Below are 27212 nucleotides of genomic sequence, written 5' to 3'. Positions count from 1 at the left end.
ACCACTTTCCTTCTGTGGCTGGCCACAGGCCGTCATAGAAGTGAGCTGCATGGTCTTAGTGGAATGCCACAAGATCTGGCCTTCCACAGAGATGGTTCCATCACTATTCGTTTCCTTCCAGAGTTTCTGGCTAAGAACCAGGACCCTGAGGTTCCTTCCCCCTCTCTGAGGGTCAGACCTTTGTCCGATATTCTTGCCCAAGATGATGAGGATAGGCATCTCTGCCCTGTTCAGTGTCTCAAATATTATTGGGATAGGTCTCGCCATAGGTGTTCTTCTCAGAGGCGTCTGCTCATCTCCCTCAATGAGAATTACAAGAAAGACATCGCTGCAGGCACCATTTCCTGCTGGGTTTCCCAAGTCATTCGTAGAGCCTACTCTCATGCACACAGGGATATCAGCTGTCTTCATCCCAGAGCACACGAAGTGCGGGCCATAGCTACTTCGGCTGCTTTCCAGCACTCAGTGCCAACGCAGCATGTCTTGGAGGCAGCCTTCTTGCGGTCTGAGAATCCCTTCATCAACTTCTACCTCAGGAATTTCCGTATGACCAGGGCTGACGATTCCAAGGGGATTTCCTTTGTCGCGGCTAACACTGCCGTCTCAGTTACAAGGGCTCCCCATACGAACCAGTAGGCGTTGCCCTCCTCCATTTGCTTTAAATTCTGCATCAGTTTGACATGGTACAGTATATGACACCAAAAGGAGGAGTTTGTATTATACTCCATGTTTGGTGTTACATATACTTACCATGTCAAACTCGAATGCCCGCCCGTCTGTCCCCGCGTCTCCGCCGTGGTTCTCCTGGGGCATTTTCTTCAGTGGCCACGGAATGATTCAGCGCTTATAGCTTTTAGAGGCGTTTGATTGGCTGAGAGCGGGCGGGCCCGTCTTTTCACTGTTAGCCGTGCGAAATTTGGCCAAGCAGAGCAAACCAATAGGCCTAGTTTGCATCAGTTTGACATGGTAAGTATATGTAACACCAAACATGGAGTATAATGCAAACTCCTCCTATTAGTTTGTAGTATAGTTATTGTTGTTGTAGTGTTGTTGTTTTTCTTATTATTATTGTTATGATCATGATGATTGTGAGAAATAAACTGAAAGTGTTTATCACTTTATGCAGGAGGTCTTCTGTAGTGAGAAGTGTTGGGGGGAAAGCTGGACAAGGAACCACTCAAAGTTGTGCTTGGACATGGAGGCTGTAAAAAACGACCCAGAGCACCCTAAAGAGACTTGGAGGTGAGTACAGGGCCAGGTATGCTGGAAAGGGGGGGGGGGGGGTGATGTGCAGGATGGGGTTTTGGGGGCAAGGGTGGTGGGGGAGGGGGGGGGGGATTGAAGGTCTCTTCAAAATGAAATAGTACAATCACCAGTATATATTGTGATTATGATGATGATTTGCATAGTTATGGGGCTTTCGGGGGATGAAAGGTCTCTACAATCACCGGTATATAATGATGATGATGATATGCATAGTTATGGGGCTTTTGGGGGATTAAAGGTTTCTACAATCACCAGTATGTATTGTGATGATGATGATGATATTGCATAGTTATGGGGCTTTTGGGGAGGTTGAAGGTCTCTACAATCACTAGTATATATTGTGATTTGGTGATGATGATATGCATAGTTATGGGGCTTTTTTTTTGGGGGGGGGGGGGGATTAAAGGTCTCTACAATCACCAGTATGTATTGTGATGATGATGATGATGATATACATAGTTATGGGGCTTTTGGGGAGGTTGAAGGTCTCTACAATCACTAGTATATATTGTGATTTGGTGATGATGATATGCATAGTTATGGGGCTTTTTGGGTGGGTGGGGTGGGGGGATTAAAGGTCTCTACAATCACCAGAATGTATTGTGATGATGAATATGATATTGCATAGTTATGGGGCTTTTGGGGGATTAAAGGTCTCTACAATCACCAGAATGTATTGTGATGATGATGATGATACTGCATAGTTATGGGGCTTTTCAGGAGGTTGAAGGTCTCTACAATCACTAGTATATATTGTGATTTGGTGATGATGATATGCATAGTTATGGGGCTTTTGGGGAGGTTGAAGGTCTCTTCAATCACCAGTATGTATTGTGATTATGATGATAATATACATAGTTATATATACGGAATACTTTATTATCTCCAAAGAGAAATGTAGCTCATATCCTTTGTCAGAGACCAAGTTCTAAGTGCTTTACAAACATTGTCATTTGCAAAACAGTCTGCCTATCTTGGTAGGGCCAACTGTCATTGGGTGCTAATTTGTTTTCTGTGTCATTCAAATCAGGTTTCAGTCACACACACACACACACACACACACACACACACACACACACACACACAGACATGTAACATGTTACGCATATGACCATTTTTGTTTATTTTACCCGGCAAGTAGGCAGCCATACAGTTTTCATGGGTGTGCATGCTGGATATGTTCACTCATAATCGTATACACGAGTGGGCTTTTACGTATATGACCAATTTTTTACCCCTGCCATGTAGGTGGTCATGCTCCATTTTCAGAGTGGGGGGATGGGGGTGCATGCCAGATGTGTTCTTGTTTCCATAATGCATCAAATGTTCACATGGATTACATGATCTTTAATATGCGTATTTGACTTTCTGCATGTGTATAATTTTATACATGAAGGCGGTTCAGGCACTAGCAGGTCTGCAGTTATGTTGATCAGGTAGACCCCAGCAGGTGTGACAGGGATTGAATGCCGGAAACTGGTGAGAATCCAGTGCTCTTAAGTATTTGACCATGGCACCTGTTTGCATTGTATTGTGTAACTCTTTTGTCACAGCACATTTCTGTATGTGGAAGTCAGGCTGCTCTCACCAGGAGAGTGTGTCATAAAAGTGTGGCACCACTTTTTCTACAGAATTTTGTTGTTGTGGGTTCTTTTATATGCACTGAGTGCATGGGACACATGGGACCTCAGTTTACCATCTCATCTGAGTAACAACTGTCCAGACCACCACTCAAGGTCTAGTAGAGTGGCAGAAAAAAGAAAATACTGGCTGGTGTGGGATTTGTTTGGGGGGTAGAGAAGGTATGCAGGGATGCTCTACCACTGAGAGATAATCAGCATAGTATAAGCACACAAAAGGTATTGGAAACAGAAAATACCATTTTGATTCATATCTGTGTGTGTGTGTGTGTGTTTGTGTGTGTGTGCATGCATGTGGTTTGCAGGGACTTGTTTCATCCCCCAGAGGTATCAAAGTTGATACGTTTCATTAATATGCCTGCTGTCGGTGGAAAGGTGAGAGAACACTAGATGCGTGATTACATAATGCTTTCTGCCCAACAGGTGAAAGAGCACTGATTACATTATTGCATAACACTTTCTGTCCAACTTGTGAAAGAACACTGATTACATTATTACATAACATATTCTGTCCTACATGTGAGAGAATACTGAATACATTATTACATAACACATTCTGTCCTACATGTGAGAGAATTCTGAATACATTATTACATAACACATTCTGTCCTACACGTGAGAGAATACTGAATACAATATTACATTACACATTCTGTCCTACATGTGAGATAATCTTGAATACATTATACATAACACATTCTGTCCTACATGTGAGATAATACTGAATACATTATTCCATAACACATACTACCCAACAGGTGAGAGAATATTGAATACATTATTACACAATACATTCTGCCCAACAGGTGAGAGAATACTGATTACATGGTTGCATAACCATTGGTTCATACCCAACAGATGACAGAATGCATGATGCATAATCACACAGCACATTTGCAGATGACACAAATACAAAAATCAGCTTCTGCAGAACAAATTAACACAGGCATGCAGACATGCATTTTATGATGGTGGTGGTGGGGAATGGTAGTGGTGGTGGGGAGGTGCATGGGCAAGCGTTAATATACATGAGCATATTATGACTTTTTATTATTCTTATTCTTTACAAAAACATTGTTTTTGATAGTTTACATAGGTTTTGATATTGATTTATTGGTTTTATATATGTTGTGTGCATGTATGTGTGTGTGTGTGTGTGCATTTTACTGAAAAACATGGATTTATTTGTTGGGTGTTTTGATTTGTTCATACTGATGTGCAATACTTGATTGTCTAAACTTGTGTGTGTATGGATTGTTTTGTTTGTTTGTTTTTGTGTGTGAGTGTGTGTGTGGATTGTTTTAGTCTATTGACAGCATATATTGATTTTTATTTTACTAGTTTTAATTTCTTTTTTATGGTGTGCATGCTCATTGGAGTGTGTGAGTGGATTGTTTCAGTCTATTGACAGCATATGCTTATTTTTATTTGACTAGTTTTAAGTGTTTTTGACTTTATTTGTGAAGTGCTTAGAGCAAAACTTATTTGATTAGGCACATTATCATTTTTTTTTCATTATAAGTACATTATATTTAACAGGTGAGATAACACTTTTTACATTATTATGTAACATGTTATATCTGTAGTTACGTATTGTACAGTAAAGGTTTAGTGTGGCATGCAGTTTTTGTTGCTGTTGTTTAACATGGTTTGCTAGATTTAAAAAAAACACAACTTTTTAAAATTTTTGTCCCCCATCCTCCCCCCACCTCCCACCCCTCTTTTTTTCTTTTTTGTTCTTTTGTTGCTTGCCTTGTGGATTTTTAATATGCTCGTTTTCATATTTCATTTCTTCCTTCATTATTTCCTTAATCATTAACTCACTTGTGTAAACAAAGTGAGTCTATGTTTTAACCCGGTGTTCAGTTGTCTGTGTGTGTGTGTGTGTCTGTGTGTCCATGGTAAACTTCTCCAAACTTGGCACTTTGATCTGATATTCCAACACAACAACAAGAGCAGTCATTATCATTTTTTGTTCAAACAGGAACTTCTTTTGCTAAGCATGGAAGCTATATTTCTTTTGCAAACGTTTTGGTGCAGATAGTAAAAAAGGGAAATTAATTTGTAATTAATGCTAGGGGACTTAATTTGCTGATCTTTCTCATCTTAAACATTACATTTTGAAATTATACTCAGTACATAAAAAGCTTGTGTGTTTTACTCCCAGTGTCCAGGTCTTTCACTATGTTCATTCGCCCAAGTGGTCTTTTTTGGAAAATACTAAAATCAATACGACGAGTGGACTTTATAGATCTATTGGCTGAGCCCTGAAGGTCAGGGCAAAAATCAATTGCGTACACATATTTATACACATTCAAAGTGCATGCTCATATTCTTTCCGAACGCGAACGACGCCATTTTGTTTCAAGTTGTTGACCTGCCCGTTCAATCCTATATTCAATCGACAATACACAATAACATGTGATGGAAAGTTGAAGGAGACTGTTAAATATTTATTCAGAGAAAGATTTGTGAATGCCTCATCACTCACTGGAGTATGCACCAAACTTCCATAAAAATATCCACAGAATCAGTTGGAATTCACAGTTAAAAATTGTAAACCATGCGAGTTAATACCCTTGAATTGATGAAACGAAAAAATTCCCAGTCTTGACTTTTCTCAAAATGAAGTCCTTTTCACTTCATATGACGTTTAGAAGTACTTGTACTTGGCTCTACATGTTATTAGTTTAACAAAATACTCAATTTTCATATCAACTTTAAAACTATAAAACTACAATGAACAGAAAAGAGAAATTGAATCGATGACCGTGTTGTACTACATTCCCGGCGGGTGTAACTAAACTTGTACATCTATCTAGATCTAGAGAAAACAGCTAAATGTTGCAGTGTGATTGCAGCGATAGCCACGTCTCCTTTACTTAAAAAGAATTTTTTTTATTGCCCTTAAAGATTTTTGGAATGCCCAAGACACACCAGAATAATATGATTTATACAGCGTTCTCACTGCGAATACCGCAATCGATTTATCGCCCTTTAAAAAAGTATGTTTAAATATCAAATTTTAGAATATCAGTTAAGGAGCCACGATAGTGTAATGGGTAAGACAGTTTCTTCTCACCCGAACATGCGGGGTTCGAATCTGGTTAGGACTGTTCTTCTTTTTTTCTTTTTTCTTTTTTTTTTCTTTCTTTTTTTTAACCTGAAGCTTTATAATAACAAATACGGAACACATTTTAATGATTAGATTTTTTTTTTTTTAAGTGTATCACAAGTGAGTCTTGAAGGCCTTGCCTCTCTTGTTTTTTATATGTTTTATTTTGCTTGCTATTGGCCTGTTTGTCTAAAGAAATTGTACAGTAGTGTTAGCTATCTTTCATCTGTCAGAGGTGGGACGATATGGTTTTGACTGGATATAGCCTCTCCGTTACTCATCTTTGCTGTAATCTTTCAAATCCAGTCTGAAGACCCACCTTTTTGCCTCCTGAATAATTCTCAGCAGCTTATCCCCTTCCAGTATGAACTGAAATGACTATTAGTGAGTGAGTGAGTTATGATAGTTTCAGAAATTGTTGGTTGTATATTTGAATGAATAATTTTTAGTAATGTTCAGTTTTTCCTTTTTTTTAAATATTTACATATATGTTCTTTTTGTAAATGCCTAGGGCTCATTTTCAACATTAGCCATAATTGCTCATAATGCTAATACTACTAATAATATAGCTGTTTTCATTCAGTCCATTTGTATGTGGGCGAGAGATATTTCTAGAAGCTTACCAATCACACACAGCTGTGTTCAGCCCTTGAGGGTTTGGTGACTTTGCAACAGTGGACCAGAATGGAACAGTGGATAGAATGTTTATGTATAAAGCTGAAACAGACAACTGAAGAAATTCTCCTTTTTTTCTCTCTCTTTTTTTTTTTTTTTCCAAACAAATGGTGTTTCTTTCTTTGTTGAATGATAAAAACTGTCAGTTGGATGAGCTAGGTGGAGTAGAAAGGTAATGTCACAAAGGTATTGATAGTGACGATTTGAAAGGAAAAAAAATGAAAAAGGTGGGGATCAGCTCAGGTGGGTTCCATGCATTGCAGCCGGGCACGTTTTCCATGACATTGATAATGTGGTGTGTGTGTGTGTCAGATGTCAGCTATGTGATGTCATAATGACTAAATGTGGTGTGTCAGTTGTGAGCTATGTGATATCATTACGTGATATGTGTGTGTCCGGTGTCAGCTATGTGATGTCATTATGTGATGTGTGTGTGTCATATGTGAGCTATGTGATGTCATTGTGTGTGTATGTGTCAGATGTGAGCTTTGTGATGTCATTATGTATGTGTGTGTGTGTGTGTCAGATGTGAGCTATGTAATGTCATTATATATATGTGTGTGTGAGATGTGAGCTATGTGAAGTCATTATGTATGTGTGTGAGATGTGAGCTATGTAATGTCATTATGTGATGTGTGTGTTAGATGTGAGCTATGTGATGTCATTATGTGATGTGTGTCAGATGTGAGCTATATGATGTCATAATTGGGGTGGCGGGGTGTCAGATGTGAGCTATGTGATTTCATTATGTATGCGTGTGTGTCAGATGTGAGCTATGTAATCTCATTATGTGATGTGTGTCAGATGTGAGCAATATGATGTCATAATTGGGGGGCAGGGTGTCAGATGTGAGCAAAGTGATGTCATAATGTGATGACTCATATGTGTCAGATGTGAGCTATGTGATGTAATAATGTGTGTGTGTGTGTGCGTTTGTGTGTGTGAGATTTGTCTCTGCACAAGATTCAGCGCTATATAAATGTGTGTTGATCAGATGTGATCTGTGTGATGTTATAATGTGTGTGTTGATCAGATGTGAGCTGTGTGATGTTATAATGTGTTTTGATCAGATGTGAGCTGTGTGATGTTATAATGTGTGTTGTTTGATCAGATGTGAGCTGTGTGATGTTATAATGTGTGTTGATCAGATGTGAGCTGTGTGATGTTATAATGTGTGTTGATCAGATGTGAGCTGTGATGTTATGTGTGTGTTGATCAGATGTGAGCTGTGTGATGTTATGTGTGTTGATCAGATGTGAGCTGTGTGATATTATAACTTGGTGTGTATCAGATGTGAGCTATGTGATGTCATAATGTGGTGTGTGTCAGATGTGAGCTATGTGATGTCATAATGTGGTGTGTGTCAGATGTGAGCTATGTGATGTCATAATGGGGTATGTGTCAGATGTGAGCTATGTGTTGTCATAATGTGGTATGTGTCCGATGCGAGTTATGTGATGTTATGATGTGTCAGTGAAATCACGGTAATGCTCATCCAGTCAGTGCTCTAGGAAGTTGCCTGTCAGTTACCTCCCATTTGATTGTCACTTTTTGTTCTGGTCCATTGGTCCAAAGGTTTTCTGGTCCACTGCTGCAACAGTACCAAACCCAAGTGGGCTCACATGTTGTGGTTGGGTAAAGGTGAAATCCCATAGACCCGAAAAAAACATCGTGAAATTTGCATTGAAAGAGAAAAAAAAAAGCATCAACCTTTTTGTCATTGCGTAAACTCATAGTCCGCAGTTTCACACAGACTTAATATGAAGTTGGCTGCAGAACATTTCTTTGACACAAGGAAGCTAAACATTTGACATTGCGTGCAGATTTTACCAATCCTAGGGCAGATCCCTTCTCGGCTTTGGTAGTTTCAGTTTCAAGGTGTCAAAGCTTGCAGTTAGGTCCATACGTGATATGCCACATCTGTTTTTAAGTTTATATGAAAAAAAAAAAGAGAGAGGGATAAAGATGCCTGACCTCTGCATCAACCCAGCATGCTGATCAGGCCTTTAGTGTACCTTGAAGAGACCTCCGTCAGAACCAAGCTCCCAGATCAGGTTGCTGCAAGTGCTCAGCTGCTGCCTGAGCTTCAAAATGCCATTCACCCAAAATGGTTGCTTACTCTTTGCTTGGCATATCAGGTCTTCCTCCATCACAACAGGACTGCATGCAAAGCTCTCTCATTTTCTACACAGAGTGCTTGCTTTGACTGTCCTGGCACTACAGTTTCAGTCAAAACAGATATATATATATATATAAATTTCCTATCAGTGGATGGACAGCTTTTTTTTTCTTTCCATGCAAATTTCGTATGGGTTCTTCACCAGCAAATTTGGCATTATTTTGGCGGGTCTGTGGAATTTGACCTTGACAGAGGGGGAATGCTGAAATGATTGTGTCTGTGGGTGCAGAGTGCCGATCGAGATGCTGTGTTGCAAACATTTTCACAGTTTGCCCACACCACTGTCAATGAGAATGAGGACATTGTTCACAAAATGCTGGGACCACAGTTCAAGGTCTTCGGGACCACAGTTCAAGGTCATCTGTGCTTTAAGCCTACTGTGTGGTTGTATGTGTGGGTGGGTGTCTCACACGGTTCTTGTTTCAGTTCCTGTGTTTGGACAAATCCACATCTGCTAGGCAGATGCCTGACTAGCAGCACGACCCAACATGCTCGGTCAAGCCTTGAGGGCTTGCATATGTGTACATATCAGAATGGATTTCTCTAACAGAATTTTGCCAGGGAACAGTTTTAATGTTACCAGGAGTTCTTTTTCAGTTTGCCTAGTGTTTGCTGCACACAAGAGCTTGGTTTATCGTCTCATCTGAATAACTAGATGCTCAGTTTGATTTTCCAGTCAAACATGAGAGAAAGGGCGAGACTAGGATTCAAGCCAGAGACCCCCACGAAGATTGATTAGGCAGATATTCATCTTACCCACTCTGCCACCTTCTGGCACACAATCTGTGCATGAGACTTTGTGTGTATCTAAAGAGTTTTGTTGTTGTTTTTTTCTTTTCTTTTTAACAATTGCACAAGAATGTGTGACTGTATTGTATTACTTTTTGTCACAACAGATTTCACTGTATGAAATCTGAGCTGCTCTCCCCGAGGAGAGAGTGTGTCCTCACAGTGCAGCGCCACCTGGATATGTTTCTGTTTTTAGTGTGTGTGCAAGTGTATGTTTAACTATCACAGTCGATTTTTCTTCAGGAATTTTCCGAGCAAAACCCTCATCTCCCTGTTCATCGAGCTCTTGTAACATTTTTTTTCGCTTATTTATATTATTACATAGGGGGAAAAAAATGTAATAACATCATATGTTTCCTATTAGTTAGAACATTCATGTGTAAACACAACGGAAATAAGTTTGATAAGCAAAAGTCATTCTTTATCAATGTAAGTTTTATAAGAATTAATTCACCATTAGGGCGACATGTAGAGGGCTGTCTCTGCCTTGTAACCCTCTAATATGGATTTGTCAAAAATATATATATGGATCGTTTGGTTTTAACAAACAGCAAAACGAGTGAACTTCTGAAGGATTCTCTCTTTAACTTAACATTTGTATCGAATCAATTTCTGCCATAACTGCTTTTAAAGATAACCCATGCCATTTACAAGAAATTCCCCAAAATGTACTGGTTACTTAAAGGTATATAATTCATGAAGACTGTCCAATGTCCCCCTTTACAGTACTGGGCAGTGTTTTCAAACATATTGTTTACATTGACAGATCCAATTGTACAAAATAACAAGGTGGTTGATATTTCCCGATTGTGCAATTGTAGTGTCGTAGGAGTGAAAGATATGGATGAGTTCAGAAAGATACTTGGGGCCAGATTCGTTGACAATGAACCACAAATGCAAACCTTAAGGGGACCACAAAACAGTCTCCCTTGGGACAAAGTGCTGTGCAAACATTCCTCAGGGGGGACCCATTGTTGCCCTTAACGATATGCTTGAGATTATTATATACCTAATATCTCACATTTACTCATCACATTCTCACAACCTTTTGCACAGTTTAGACATGTTTTCATCAAAAGATATCTCTTCTTTCCATGCAGAACATGAGTCAGAAAAAGAAAGTGAAAATAAATGAAAAAGCAATTTTGCTATAAACAATTTCACTTTAGAGCAGCCACTACATAATATACAGCATTGCTGAACTGATTTGTTGCATCAACATTTTCCCTTGATTTTCATTTAGATCAGTAATGTTCTTATTAAAAAAAAAAAAATTGTGTGGAAAAAAAACATTGTAAGAGGGGTTTTTTTTTGGGGGGTTTTTGGTGTGGTTTTTTCATTCTGCTTCTCTAGTTGATTTTTGTGAGTTTCTTGTTCAGACACAGAATTCAGAAAGGTAAGATTTGTAAAACCACATACTTTGCGATTTATGATTTCTTGAGTTTAATGTATCAAATTTTGTCCAAAATGGCTTCGTTGTGTACACACACATGCATCAACAGTATCAGCATTGATGAGTTGCAGCTTGCCTTTGACAGTGGAAAGGTCAGTGAGACTGTTATTAGCTCATAGCATTATATAATTCAGTCAGTGAGACTATTATTAGCTCATAGCATTATATAATTCAAACATATGCAAGTTCCAGATATCACACTTGTTAGTTGGGAAACTGGTATATAGGGAAATAGAATATTCGATTAGATTTCCATCATGTTGAGTGTAACCTATTGCATTGAAACCAGCATTTTCAGTTCAAATGGTTTTGGAATATATGTGTGTGTGCATGGCCTAGAGATAACGCGTCCACCTAGGAAGCGAGAGAATCTGACCATGCTCAGCCGCCGATGTTTTCTACCCCTCCACTAGACCTTGAGTGGTGGTCTGGACGCTAGTCATTTGGATGAGATGATAAACCGAGGTTCCGTGTGCAGCGTGCACTTAGCGCACATAAAAGGGTTGTTTCTGGCAAAATTCTGTAGAAAAATCCACTTCAATAACAAAAACAAATAAAACTGCACACAGGAAAAAATACAAAAAATGGGTGGCGCTGTAGTGTAGCAATGCGCTCTCCCTGGGGAGAGCAGCCTGAATTTCACACAGAGAAATATGTTGTGGTAAAAAGAAATACAAAAAATACCCCCCCCCCCCCCCCCCCCCCAAATGTGTGTGTGAGGTAGTGTGAGTGTGTGTGTGTAGGTAGGTAGTTGTTGATGTTTTGTTGATTTTTTTTTTTTTCAGACACAGATGGAAATCCTTCAGCAGTCAGTTAGAAAGGCAGTGGACTACCTTAAAAAACAGGTTGGTGTCTGCACAGATAATGATGATTATAATGATGATGATAAAGCTATTTATGTAGTGCTTAACTCTTTGGCCACTGAGTTTCTGTTTGAAAAACACTCCCTTCGCCAGGACAAATATTGTAAAAAACACTTCCCAGTACCAAACATTGTAAACTCTACACTCAGTTGGCCAATTTCCTATTGCATGAGAAAATTTGTGGCAGCTGTCAAGCTTTATTACAGTGTGAAAAACCGTCCTTTTAACATGACCTCTCAGTGTCGACTAAAGTTGCCTATGGTGGTGAACTGTCTAGTCGAGCAAAGTCACCTAAGGCAGCAAAAGAGGTAATCTTGTCCATGGACGAATCAAAGCGTTTTCACACCAACCATTCACACTCTTGATTTAGTCTGATTCAGAGGGATGAATGAGGGTGCAGTAGCCCAGTGGTTATAGCGTTGGACTTTCAATTTGAGGATCCTGGGTTTGAACCTTGGTAACCGTGCCTGGTGGGTGAAGGGTGGAGATTTTTCTGATCTCCCAGGTCAAAATATGTGCAGACCTGCTAGTGCCTGAACCCCATTGGTGTGTTTATGCACACAGAAGATCAAATACCATATATGCATGTTAAAGATCCTGTTATCCATGTCAGTGTTCAGTGGGTTATGGAGACACAAAAATACCCAGCATGCATCATGCACAACAGTCATCAGGAAGTCGATGTTGGTCATGTAACGGAAAGAAGAAGGGTAGAGCTATTTCATAAGTTTTAAGGCCAGACTTAAAGAGCTAAGTGCGATGTTGGTCATGTAACGGAAAGAAGAAGGGTAGAGCTATTTCATAAGTTTTAAGGCCAGACTTAAAGAGCTAAGTGCGATGTTGGTCATGTAACGGAAAAAAAGGGGAGAGCTATTTCATAAGTTTTAAGGCCAGACTTAAAGAGCTAAGTGCGATGTTGGTCATGTGACAGAAAGAAGAAGGGGAGAGCTATTTCATAAGTTTTAAAGCCAGACTTAAAGAGCTAAGTGCGATGTTGGTCATGTAACGGAAAGAAGGGGAGAGCTATTTCATAAGTTTTAAGGCCAGACTTAAAGAGCTAAGTACGATATTGGTCATGTAACGGAAAGAAGGGGAGAGCTGTTTCATAAGTTTTAAGGCCAGACTTAAAGAGCAGCTAAGTGTGGTCTCAAGACACCAGAGACAGAGTGGTGGCCGATTGTGGAGTGTTTGTGATTTTGGGGCAAGGACACAGAATGGATCAGAAGCTGATCAGACAACAACAACAGCAAACAGTTCACAGGCTTTGCCATACTGCATAGAATATGATGATGATAATGGTAATAATGATAAGCAATAATGATGTTCATTTGTATCGCGCCCTTTCTATCTAAGAACTTGGGGTGCTTTGCATGAAAATGGAAAGAAAATGTTACAGATTACTTGAACCACTCATGGCCATTCTTTCCCTCTTGCTGTCTCTTCCCTTTCCCCTCTCACCTCCCTTCTCTTATTACTCATACATGCAGAGTGGCTGGGCAGGCATGGGGAGCAGAAATAGGAAACAGAGAGTGCCTACACACAGGTTTTGAAACGAGTTTTCAGTGAAGATGAAGGTGGAGACAAGATTCAGATGTAGGGATATGAATCATGTTGTGGACTGTTGATCCACACATAAAAAGGTGGATGTCTCTTCTGAAGATTGACACCAGTGTCTTGCTCCCCCCCCCCCCCCCCTTCCCCACCTACATGAATAACTGAATGATCAACAGTATTGTTTGTTGCTTCCGGGTTCGAATCACAGTAACAGCACCTGGTGGGTAAAGTGTGGAGGTTTTTCTGATCTCCCAGGTCAACATTAGTGCAGACCTGCTTGTGCCTGAAACCCCTTCATGTGTATACGCAAGTAGAACAAATACACATGTTAAAGACCCTGTAATCCATTTCAGCATTAAGTGTGTTATTGAAACAAGAACATACCCAGCATGCACACCCCCAAAACAGACTATGGCTGCCTACGTTGCAGGATAAAAACAGTCATTCACGTAAAAGCCCACTCGTGTACATACAAGTGAATGTGAGAGTTGTAGCCTACTCATGTAGAAGGAAGTTTGTTGCTTCTGTTTTCATGTCTTATGTGTGCATGAGCATAATTTCTTTTGGAGTTGAAAGAAAGAAAAAAAGTTCATATTGTTTATTTCAGTGGGAGACACCTGAGCGTTTGGAGGCCATGGCGGTGCTTCATACAAATGGACTGGGCATCGGGATGAGGTAAGAATAGCTATTATATTGATTTTTAATAATTTAATGTGTTGTTGAAATTGTTCAAAAAAAGCAAATCACCAATCCAAGAAGTGAAAATAATGCTGAAAAATATATAGGAGTACTGGTGTGTGTATTACTTAAGGAAAATGAATAGAGAAACTGATTACCTAGTGTTGAACATTGAGGATGAGATAACTCCCAGTCATTGGAAGATAACCAAGATTTTTTAGGAATAAAATGCACAAGATACTTTGAAAAAGAAAATTGATGAAAACTGAAGTGTCTGTATTTTATGGGTCGAAATGGTACTAAAATACTTGCAAATGTATTGGACACAATAACCAAGTGTAATTTTGTGTCATCCTTTACTTTCATGTTGTTCTGAACACACACACACACACACACACACACACACACACACTATTATTCTTATACAGTAGATGAATATTACAAAAGGTGACCAGGCTGTATAAAATATTTTGTCATGAAGCCTTTATCTGGGGGGTGGGGTCATGATAAATAGAAGCTTTCTACAGATATATATTTATATTTTTGTGTGTGTATGAGTAGTTTTTTTTGTTTTTGTTTTTTGTTTTTTTATTTATTGGTTTAGTTATTTGCTCACGGTCCTTTTTTCATATTTCTTTTTAAAAAAACTTTTATTTAATTATTTGCATTTTGTTACAAAGTAGAAATACCCTTTTTAATTAATTTTCGCTGTGGTACTTTGCAATAGTTTATTGTGTTAACTTAATGGTGTCTATCATCTACAGTGATAAGTATGATCAGTACAAAATACTGATGTTGATGATGATGATTCAATATGAGAAATACAACCTTCAATGCAAGGGAGAAAAATAACTAAATAAGTAGAAGCCTTTGAGGGTTTTTTTGTTGTTGTTTTTTTAAGGAGAAGAAGAAAAAAAGAGGGTTTTTTGTTTTTGTTTTTTTTCCTCTGTGGACTTGCAGCATGACCATGCACCCTGCATGTTGATGTACTTGGCAGGGTGTCATGTCATCCTTTTCAGAACAACCAGAATGAGAATCTCTTCAGTCGATCAACAACAACATTACTGTCATTCTCAACACTGTGTTCATTGTCATTTTTTCATTTGCTGTCAAAGTGCAGATCAGAAGTATTTCTCCAAACCTTCTTCACTAGGATATGTCTTTGCAGCCATGTTGACATGCTCAACAAGTTTTTTGGTTTACAAATCACAATAAAACACATCTCTTTCTATTTGTCTCCCAGTTGATCTCTCTCTCTCCACCACAGTTTCTTTCTTTTTATTTCATATTCTCAGTCTCTATTTACATCTTAGTTTACCTTTTGACTCACATGTGTGAAAAATGAAGCCTATGTAATAACCCGGTTTTCTTTGTATGCGTGTGTCTATGTATGGCTGTGTGACCGTGGTAAACTTTAACCCTTACCCCAGTTCTCTGTCGGTGAGCCTGCCCAGTGTAAAACTAGGTCAGAGTACCAGAAACTGCCTGTGCAAGAGATCAACTGCGACACATGGGGGTTGCTGTACTCAAACTACTATGTCTTTGGAACCGCTCAGTCAGCCTTGTTGAGTTATTCTTTATAATGCACATAGATTGTTGCATATTGTAAATAATTATTGTGAAAATCATAACAAGCTGCATTTTCCATCACAGTCTTCTTCATCTTCGTCAGCGCTGCCAGTGTCAGTTTCGTCAGTTTGCAAATGAACACTACCATCAAATTCCTCCCCTGATTCACTGTCGGCAGAGAACTGAGAGTTTGGACTTCATCCATAATAATATTTACAGCGTATACTGATATGAAGCACAAATTCCATTAGAAGTATTGGTTGAGCGTCCATAGCGAGTATCAAAACGCATGGTGAAAATAACACATCCTGTTCATAAACAAACGCAATATGATATCGAGGCTGATGGTAAAGGACTGACCTTTCACCTTGTGTAAACATTATGACTTTGTGTGATTCTCAGTGGCGAACCCCTACAATTGAAGGGCATAGCCTTCAGTGGGATAAAGGTTAATACTATAATTACTGTTGTTCATATTATTATTCATCTTCTTTTCTTTCTGCATCTTTTTCAAAACTTTATTTCTTTATCTCAGTGTTTATTTGTTTTATTTTATTTCATTATTTAATACTTTTGTATATTTTATTATTTATTCATTACCTTAATGACTTACCCATTTTCTCTTTATGTATCTTGTTGTTTTTTTTCCCCTTGAGGCCTGACTAAGCGATTTGGGTCACACTACTGGTCAGGCATCTGCTTAGATGTTATTGAGTGTTGCGTCTCACACACACACACACACATACACATATAAAACTAGCAGAATGGACTAATGCTTTTTTTTTTTCTTAGGCATGATGATTTTGTCTGGGTTTGTTATGTATGGTTTAGTGTGCATGCATACACATGTTTGGGTGAGTACAGTAGTGACACATTCCATCAAACATTCTCATTATCAACCTCTCTCTCTCTCTCTCTCTCTCTCTCTATATATATATATATATATATATATATATATACTGTACTCACCCAAACATGTGTATGCATGCACACTACACCACATGCCAAAGAAAAAAAAGCATTAGTCCATTCTGCTAGTTTTAACATACACATTGTATTGCACATTGTAATAATTATTTGTTGAAGGATATTATTGAAAAAAGTTACAAAAAAACAACCCATGTGATGGTGTGTGCAGTTCCTTCGCAGAATGGTTGAAGAAATGCTGTGCTCTGGACCTGTCGGAAGAGGAGCGAAAGCAGCTGATAGAGTTCGTGGACAAGACATATGCTGCAGCTGAGAAAGGTGACCGGGATTCCTCACTTCTTGTACACACACTGCCCTATGTGGAGTGATGGCCTAGAGGTAACGCGTCCGCCTAGGAAGCGAGAGAATCTGAGCGCACTGGTTCAAATCCTGACACAGTCCCCAATATTTTCTCCCCCACCCCTAGACCTTGAGTGGTGGTCTGGACACTAGTCATTCAGATCGGACGATAAACCGAGGTCCTTTGTGCAGCATGCACTTAGTGCATGTAAAAGAACCCACGGGAGCAAAAAGGTTGTCTCTGGCAAAATTCTGTAGAAAAATCCACTTCCATAGAAAAGCAAATAAAAAAAACTGCAGGCATGAAAAAGTACAAAATAATGGGTGGTGCTCTCAGAGTAGTGACACACTCTTCCTGGGAAGAACAGTCCAAATTTCACACAGAGAAATCTGTTGTGACAAAAAAGAGTAACACAATACATTACCTACATCTCAGAAAAGTTTTAAACAAAGCAGTCTGTTGTGACAAAAGAGAGTAACACAATACAATGCATTACCTACATCTCAGAAAAGTTTTAAACAAAGCAGAAAAATGAATGCATGGAATGAAAAACAAAATTCTCTCTCTCTCCCCCTCCTTGTGCACTCTCTCTTACACGTGGAGGTGGGTTGGGTTGTTTTTTTGTTTTCGGGCTGGCATTTTCCTCGTTTTATTGGTCTAGATTTTGTTTCTCCCTACAATGCAAAATTAGCACAGCAAAATGCCTACAATCCATTTATTTTCGAAGTCCAAGTGATGTGTAGATTATTACATGAAATTAGTGTTTATTATGAGCAAGGGGAGCATCCTAAATGATTTTGTTGGCATTTGTCCTGAAGTTGTGGTTTGTACAGGTTAAAAGTAAAAACAAGTGCTGACTTCAGAATAGATTTTAAAAGAATTAAAAGGTTAATGTTGGTTTAGATTTCTGAACCAGTACTCATCCCTGTTTAGTGTTTTGACACAAGGTTATTACATCACCGTTAAATTGCATCTGTCTTCACTAAAGTCTGGTGTGTCCATGTTTCAGTTGCAGTTCGCTTCATCAACAGTGGAGGCTCACCAGATACCTATGCGTATCTGAGTGCTTGTAAGTTTTTGCTTATTTCTGTGAGGGCATGTGTGTGTATATGCTTGTATGTCTTTAAGTATTCACTATTTGTGTGTGTGAGCACCTGTTTGTGTGCATGTCAGTTTCCCCTTCAGTGAAACTGTAACTAAGTGTCTGTATGTTTCAATGTCTGTGTGCATGGGCGTCTGTTGCGTGCAACACTGTAGTGACGGAAGAAAGAGGAAAGTTGGGTCATCTTGACAACTCGAATACATTATGATTTTCGGTTTTCTTCTTCTTTTTTTTCTTTCTTCCTTTCCCCGTGCATGTGCATGTGTATGTGTGCATGTGTGGGTGTTCCTTCTCTCCCTCGTCAGCTCTGGGTTGTTTTTTTTCCTGTACATGTATACCTGCACTTTATTAAGCTGAGCTACAGGTTTGATGAAAAAGGCTCACCTGTTGTTGGCAGCGGAAGATGTTTTGATCACTGGCATTTGTATCCGGTCAGGGAGAGTTTTTTTTAAATCATGCTCCTTTCATTTTGGAGTTTGAGAGGATTTCCGATTCAGTTCAGTTTTGAGGCCTCCAGTGCCACTTCCTTGTCCGACCAGGTGGTCTGGAACTGCGTTCCAGTTCCAGGGATTTCATCTCCCTTATTTTCTTTTCCCCTCACGAGCTCTGAAGAGTGTTCTGACAATTCCTGCATGTTCCCTGTGTGGTGGTTGTCCTGAATTCACACAGCCAACCTTCCTGAGCCTCCGCCGTTTTCCTGGGCATCTGCAGCCTTCCCTGTGCCTGAGTTTCTGGAGTCTGTCACAGAGGTGTCCCCACCGCGCATGAAGATTGCCACTTTGCATGCCCTGTCTGCATAAGGACTAAGACTCTCAGTGGTTGCCGGCATCTTGGTTTGTCTGTGGTATGGACCATCGTGAACCAGACATGGACGGTAGAGGATGTGTGTGCATGTGTGAGAGCAGTGCACAAGAGGGGTGAGTGTTGTGTGTTTGAGTGAATGTGATTTATTTATTTTTGTGTTCTCTCATTCCTGTTTAAAAAAAACAACAAACAAACAAACAAAAAACAAACAAACAAGGCTTGAAATAATGAGGCGATTTGAAATAGCCGGTTAGCAAGGTTGGGAGGGGGGATAAAGGGAAATAGCTGTTAGGGCCTCACTGCTGTCTCTCTTGCAAGTACGTCTGTGTGAGTGAATAAAGTCTTGTATTGTTTGTAAATTTCTTGGTGTGGTCTGCAATATATTGAGTGTGTGAAAATCCGGAGACCCATTTTTTCTTAGTTTTTCTTTTATTAGATTGCGCAGGACCGGTCAGGTTATAGGTGTGTCCTCAGCTTTTTTCAGGTCATATGACAACGTCCATCTTTCATATTCATTAAGGCCTGTCAATGATTATGTGGTGTGCACTGTGATTTCCTTTCCCTTGTGTACAAAGTTTATGCTGTGGCAATTCTATGGTAGGTGTCATTGAGTCATCTGTTTGTTGTTGTATTTTTTAACTGAAGGTGTTCTTGTGTTTTCATTCATAATTACAGTTCTGTGTAATTGTGTTTTTTTGGGGTTTTTTTGTTCGTTCGTTTTTTCTGGACGTATTCTTGTGTTATCATTGATAATTACAGTTCTGTGTAGTTTTGTTTTTTGTTTTTGTTTTTTGTCTGGACATGTTCTTGTGTTGTCATTGATAATTACAGTTCTGTGTTGCTGTTGTTGTTGTTGGCTTTTTTGGAAGTGTTTTTATGTTGTCTTTCATAATTACTGTTCTGTGTATGTTTTTTTGTTTTTTTTTACATGAAGTATTCCTGTGTTGTCATTCATAATTCCAGTTCTGAGCATCATGGGTTGCTGTGTGATCAAATTTGTCACTTCCTGCATATTTGTAAGGGGGAAAAGTGTAATCTCATATCAGATCAGTTATCACACAGCCTTAAAAACTCTCACCATTAATTAAGGCTCTATTCAAGGCAAAGATCAAGTGGATGTATGATTACTGCAGTGTAAGTATCCATATCATCACTATACCATCCATTAGATCCCATGTCTGTGTTTCAATCCTGTGATTGTGTTAGAAGTGATCTGTGTGATGTGTGTGTATTTCAGAGGTGAGTGGTATCAGATGTGTTCATGTGGTGTATGTGTCTGTAGTGTTGTGATAATGAAGTGTGTCAGAAGTTTGTCATGTGATAATATGGTGTGTATGTGTAGTATGATGATGTAGTATGTGTGTCAGAAGTGTGTTATATGATAATGTAGTGAGTGTGTGTGAGATGTTAGCTGTGTATCTATGTGATGTGTGTGTTGATGAGAAGTGAACGATAAGTGATGTGGGCAAAAGGCACAACATGGCTGACAGATGTGATGTGTGATGTGGTAAGGTAACCACAGCTGCAGGCCCAATGCGGAAGTGAGCTCTGTGGACAAGGATAAGAAGGTGACGCTGAGAGCCAACAGAGACATCAAGCTGGGAGAGGTACCTTCCTGTCTCTGTCTGTGTGATGTCTGTCTGTCTTCCAGAGGGGTGACACACCCTTCCTGTCTCTGTCTGTCTGTCTCCCAGAGAGGTGCTGTATCATGTGGTGTGATGTGACACACCCTTCCTGTCTCTGTGATGTCTGTCTGTCTTCCAGAGGGGTGACACACCCTTCCTGTCTCTGTCTGTCTGTCTCCCAGAGAGGTGCTGTATCATGTGGTGTGATGTGACACACCCTTCCTGTCTGTCTGTCGGTCTCCCAGAGGTGCTGTATCATGTGGTGTGATGTTACACACCCTTCCTGCCTCTGTCTGTCTCCCAGAGAGGTGCTGTATCATGTGGTGTGATGTGATGCACCCTTCCTGTCTCTGTCTGTCTGTCTGTCTCCCAGAGAGGTGCTGTATCATGTGGTGTGTTGTGATGCACCCTTCCTGTCTCTGTCTGTCTGTCTGTCTGTCTCCCAGAGAGGTGCTGTATCATGTGGTGTGATGTGATGCACCCTTCCTGTCTCTGTCTGTCTGTCTGTCTCCCAGAGAGGTGCTGTATCATGTGGTGTGTTGTGATGCACCCTTCCTGTTTCTGTCTGTCTGTCTGTCTCCCAGAGAGGTGCTGTATCATGTGGTGTGATGTGATGCACCCTTCCTGTTTCTGTCTGTCTGTCTGTCTCCCAGAGAGGTGCTGTATCATGTGGTGTGATGTGATGCACCCTTCCTGTTTCTGTCTGTCTCTCTGTCTCCCAGAGAGGTGCTGTATCATGTGGTGTGATGTGAAACACCCTTCCTGTCGCTGTCTGTCTCTCTGTCTCCCAGAGAGGTGCTGTATCATGTGGTGTGATGTGAAACACCCTTCCTGTCTCTGTCTGTCTGTCTGTCTGTCTCCCAGAGAGGTGCTGTATCATGTGGTGTGATGTGATGCACCCTTCCTGCCTCTGTCTGTCTCCCAGAGAGGTGCTGTATCATGTGGTGTGATGTGATGCACCCTTCCTGCCTCTGTCTGATGTCTATCTGTCTCCCAGAGAGGTGCTGTATCATGTGGTGTGATGTGATGCACCCTTCCTGTTTCTGTCTGTCTGTCAGTCTCCCAGAGAGGTGCTGTATCATGTGGTGTGATGTGATGCACCCTTCCTGTTTCTGTCTGTCTGTCTGTCTCCCAGAGAGGTGCTGTATCATGTGGTGTGATGTGAAACACCCTTCCTGTCTCTGTCTGTCTCCCAGGGAGGTGCTGTACCATGTGGTGTGATGTGATTGCACCCTTCCTGTTTCTGTTTTACTTTAATTTTGTTTCTATTCTTCATCAAGAAGGGTTCCATTTACTGTGTCAAGGGTGTGTGTGTGTGTTGGGGGGGAGACATATATATTTTATTTTAATGTATTTTTAAAAGTTTCTTTATCATTCTTTTTTCCTTCCACAGGAAATCTGCATCAGCTACACGGATCCATGTTTCCTGGATCAAGGACGATACAGTCGACAAAGACATCTTGAGTAAGATAATATAATAACAGTAGTAATAACAATGATTATAATGATGATGATAGCAATAGAGGTAAGGCTTTCAAGACTCCTTGTGATACATGCTTTATCCAGTAAAGGAATCATAAGGAGAAAAAAGGCAGAGATTTTATGAAATCGTTAAAATGTGTTCTGTATAGAATATCAATAAGCTTGGGACGACAACAAAAAAAAAAGAAAAAGAAAAAAAAGTAAGGCATGCTAGCGGGATCGAACCATGCAAGTAGACTTACGGTGCTATGGTGCATCCGACTTCGTATGACCCAATTTGATATTCAAAGATATGTGGGTTTTTTAGCGCAGTGAAGATATGATTGTATTTAAGGTAATAATACCGTTTGAATCATGGTTGTTGTTTTATATATATATATATATATATATATATATCTTGATTGTTTAAGAAATTCTTTTAATATTGGCAGTAAAGGAGACATTGCCATCTCCTCAGGCTCACCACAACATGTAGCTGATTTCTCCAGATCTGCACAAACCAGTCCTGTCTACAGCAGGCTGACTGAAGCATGATAGCTGATTTAATTTTGATTTATGTTCATTCCAGTGAATTCAATGTCAACTTTAGAATATTTATATGCAGTAAACAAGTTGATGGTGTAGTTAGTGTCATTGTATGTGTTCTGTCCAGAATTTGTATTTTTCTTTTAATTGTGAACAAGGAAAACGATGCCATGCTGTCTTCTAACCAAACATAGCCTACATTCTGGCAACTGGGAAGACAGATTTTAAAAATATTTTGTTATCTGGAGCCTCAGCAAAATAAACTGTTAATGATCCAGAAATACAGCTTGATTTGGAAGACTTACAACCTATTATTGGTGTGACTGGGAAGATTTTTTTCCTTCTATGTTTAATCCAAATTGGTATTGGCAAAGTATCTCCAGAAAAAATGAATTTGTCAAAGTTTACCATGGACATACAGATAACCGAACACCAGGTTATAACATAGACTCACTTTGTTAACTGAAGTGAGTCAATTATGATAAAATGGTAGTAATGATAATGATAAAAATGATAATGGTAATAATGATAAAAGTAATAATAATGATGATAGTAATAGTAATAATCATGCAGATGGATGTTCCCACCTCCTAGGCAGTCTGCCAGTGGCATTTACAATTAAAAAAAAAGTTATAGCCACATAAACATAACTGCACATGTACATTTTAGATGAACACACACACACACACACACACACACACACACAAGCTGTCACACTGGCACATGCATGCACATTACCAGCACAAGTTCAAGGTGTCAGTCAACAAGATGTTAGGCAGAACAGGAGAGGTGAGTTTTTGACAGGCGTTTTTCACTGAGCTGTGAATTCCATGCTGAGGACTGGGAAGGGCAGCTTGTTTCATACTTCTGGGCCAAGGTAGTAGAAAGCACTCGCATTTCCTGCTTATTGAAGCAGGTCTATGGGTATAATGATTAGCACCTGCCTGCAGTGTCACATCCATTTAGTTTCAGCTTCAAGGAGGTGTTGGAGGGTGTGAGCAGATCCAAATGTGCTACACACATCTGCTAGAGTTTAAAAAATAAATAAAATAAAAGAAACAGATGCCTGACTTTTGCATGGCCCAGTGTGCTGATCAGGCCTGGTTTCTCTTCCAATAACAAAATCATTTAGAAGGTACCTGAATGTAACCTCTTAACATTGATCTGCAGTGTCCGATGATTTAGAAAACCTTTGACGTGAGCCGACACTTGTATCAACAGCAAAGTGAGAGCTGTTATCAATGGTTGTTCCACAGCAGTGGGAATTCATTTACAGCTTAGTCTTTTGTGAAGGTTATGACTCTCAAACTAAGAGGCAAGACTGGGAGCTAGATGGCTGTTGGGCATCATCCCAACGCCAACTGTCCAAAAGCCCTCTTGGGCGAAAGAGTGGGGATTAAGACACTCTCCCCTTTCATCAAAATCTAGCCCAGATAGTTGGGACAGCAGTTACCCCCTCTATTGTTTTGACGGTCATAGCCGGACATGACAATCATACTGTGATGCATGCTGTTTGACGAGTTAGAGATCTTTACAAAATATTGATTGATTGATATGAGTTCTTATATTGCACCTATCCTCAGTTGGGAGACCAAGCTCTAAGTGCTTTACAAACACGGGGTCATTTGCAGAACAGGCTGCCTACCTGGGTAGAGCTGACTGACAGCTGCCACTGGGCGCTCATCATTCGTTCCTGTGTCATTCAGTCAGACTTCAGGCACGCCCACATACACAGTCAGACATGTAACATTTTACGTGTATGACTGTTTTGTTTATTTACCCGGCCATGTAGGCAGCCATACTCTGTTTTCAGGGGTGTGCATGCTGGGTATGTTCCATTTTCCATAACCCACCAAATGCTGACATGGATTACAGGATCTTTAACATGCATATTTTATCTTCTGCATGCGTATACCATGATGGGGGTTCAGGCACTAGCAGGTCTGCACATATGTCGACCTGGAAGATCGTAAAAATCTCCACCCTATACCCACCAGGTGCCATCACCGAGATTCAATATGTGCAGTGTTTGGTAATTTAACAGTCGCCTTATTTTATAACATTTACATGCAGCATTTGATGATTTAGGGTTACTTACAGAATATATGTAGTTTCTAATGATTTAGAAATCTCTTGGTAATAGTTGCCTGTGGTACTTGATGTAGGAACCCACTGCCAATCGTTCTGCCCATTTCTGGATAGCATTGATCTGAAACCATGTGTGCGTGTTAATTTTGCAGAGGGATGAAGTGGCTCATGATTTTATCTGATTTGACTGTGTTGTTTCAGGAATACCTATTGCTTTGTGTGCTGTTGCTCTCAGTGTTTGAGAGAAACTGACAGTCCAGATGAAACGACTGATGAAGAAATGAGCAGTGAGGAGATGTTTGAGGAACCGGAAATGGAGAGCTAAAATGTGCTCATCTTGTCATGAACGATCCTTTCAAAAACCGTTTTTAGGGCTGAATGGTTTTTTTTAAATTTCTTTTTCTTATAATTATTTTGTTACTTCATGTTTTGGTAAGGCGTGAATTTTCATCAAACCTGCCACCTGCATTTTTCATGATTCCTTTGTGTACAGAAGAGTGCAAGTCATAATGGAAAGACATACCAGTGCTGCATCTGTTTCAGTTGTATTTTCACAATCATAAATCATTATGTGACAGAAAATTAATCATGTTGTAATCTCCTGTAGCTTAAGTGGACATGGTTAACCTTCGCTGGCTGTCACTTTTGACTACACATGGAAGCTCATATGGGTCGTCCACGACCCATACCGCTGTCGCTTTTGACTACACACGGAAGCTCATGTGGGTTGTCCACGACCCATACCTTTTAAACACCACATGCACATACATACAAACCCTACTTATGCACACAGAGATAGATAGATAGAGAGAGAGACTGAGACACAGAGAGAGACAGACAGCGAGAGAGAGATGACTCATAGCATCCTATATACGCACAAAGATATTCAGTCACACAGGTACATGCTGTTAGAGAAAGGGATGGAAGGGGGTTATAGCTGAAGACAGGCGAAAGGAACCCACACAAGCGTTCATGTGTAGTTAATAATAATAATGGTATTTATATAGTGCTGAATCTTGTGCAGAGACAAATCAAAGCGCTTTCGCACCAGTCATTCACACGCATGCATAACTCTAAAACTGTAGAAATTAAAGACAAGGAAGAGGCAGGCAAGGGAGGCTATTTTGGGAAGGTGGGTTTTAAGGCCAAACTTGAAAGAGCTGAGTGTGGAGACTTGACGAAGCGAAAGAGGAAGTTCATTCCAGTTGCAAGGTCCGGAGACAGAGAAAGAACGGCGGCCAACAGGCGAGTGTTTGAATCTGGGTATGTGTAAACAGAGTTGATCCGAAGCCGATCGTAGTGAGCGAGATGGAGTGTAGAGGTGAAGGCAGCCGCAGAGATAGGAAGGGGCAGTTTTGTGAATAAAAAACGCCACCTTTAATTACTCATTAACTAATTAATGAATTTTTTTCATTTTTTGGCAAAAGTTGGCCTTTTAGGTGTAGGAAGCATTTCTAAAATTTCGCAGAAAAATATTAAGAATTGGCTGAGAAATTTGCGTTTTTGTACCCTTCTGGGTCATGTACGACCCACGATAGCCAGCGAAGGTTAAAAGATATTGACACTTTTTTTTTCTTCTTTTTTTTTTATATATAGTTTTCTTTCTGTTTATTTTCCATGTGCTTGGTCAGAGATCAGCTTCCTTCAGTTTTTTACAACTATAATTACATTGTATAGTTTTGTTTGAAGAGAGGGATACATTAAAAATTACAGGTAACTTTTCTTTATTTTCTTCTTTATCCTTTGCCGACGGTACTATTAACTATACACGGAAGACGGTGTGGGTCCGTGTGGACCCATGTCCCTCAACGAGGGAAAATCATGTCCACCCTTCCACAGACGGTGTGGGTCCATCTGGACCCATGGCCGTCAAAGAAGGAAATTTTGTGTTCATCCCTTCGAAGACGGTGTGGGTCCAGGTGGACCCATGTCAATAAAGAGGGTTATTTTAATCCGATTTTGGCGAAGTTCTCAAAATACTGCTCCATCCTGCAACAATGGCGGACAGTGGCGCTTATGCTTCCATCACAGCAGAATTTGTGTGTTAGTATGTGTGTGTGTAAACTGTATGTGTATGTGTTGCATATCTGTATGTGTGACACTAAGGAATGTTACCTGAAATGCAGACTATATTTCTAAGGCAATTAGGCTTCAAGCAGCAAGAAAAAAGAAACATAAAAATACAAACAAGATCAAAACATCAAGAACACCAAGCAGTAGTAAGAAACACACACACAAAAAAAAGAACTCAACAAGCAAGAATCATGTTAGGTCATGACATTGTATAAGAGCCAAATACCATATCTTTACTGCATTTGGTATAGCTGAAGAACATGTATGCATTTTAGAATTCTCATGATCTGACAAGTTCAGCGTTTTTACTTTGAGCACGCACAGGAAGGGCAAAGAATTTGCATGTGGTCGGGACAAACATGCTGACTGCATTTCTGGCACCTCTGTCTCACTTTTCGATCAGCCTTCCATGAGCAGAAAAAGCAGCATGCTTTCTTGCGCTGTGTGGGGGCAGCTTCACTTGAT

At 39.9% G+C, this 27212-nt stretch overlaps 1 protein-coding gene across 1 annotated transcript in view; it reads left to right on the top strand.

Annotated features, from left to right (window-relative positions):
• The window catches only part of LOC143300055 (protein-lysine N-trimethyltransferase SMYD5-like), a 38400-nt gene extending 11999 nt beyond the window's left edge, over positions 1-26401 (top strand). The window contains exons 3-11 of the mRNA XM_076613613.1: positions 1127-1242; positions 3212-3281; positions 11903-11962; positions 14142-14209; positions 16920-17026; positions 18058-18117; positions 20467-20561; positions 21973-22043; positions 24876-26401. Of these exons, the coding sequence (XP_076469728.1) occupies positions 1127-1242; positions 3212-3281; positions 11903-11962; positions 14142-14209; positions 16920-17026; positions 18058-18117; positions 20467-20561; positions 21973-22043; positions 24876-24999 (771 nt within the window). The 3' untranslated portion in view covers positions 25000-26401. The remainder of the gene's footprint in view (positions 1-1126; positions 1243-3211; positions 3282-11902; positions 11963-14141; positions 14210-16919; positions 17027-18057; positions 18118-20466; positions 20562-21972; positions 22044-24875) is intronic.
• The last annotated feature ends 811 nt before the right edge of the window (positions 26402-27212 follow it).

This window comes from Babylonia areolata, chromosome 2 (genome assembly GCF_041734735.1).
Source record: "Babylonia areolata isolate BAREFJ2019XMU chromosome 2, ASM4173473v1, whole genome shotgun sequence".
In the NCBI taxonomy this organism is placed as follows: domain Eukaryota; kingdom Metazoa; phylum Mollusca; class Gastropoda; order Neogastropoda; family Buccinidae; genus Babylonia; species Babylonia areolata.
This window is presented reverse-complemented; position numbering and strand designations above follow the sequence as displayed.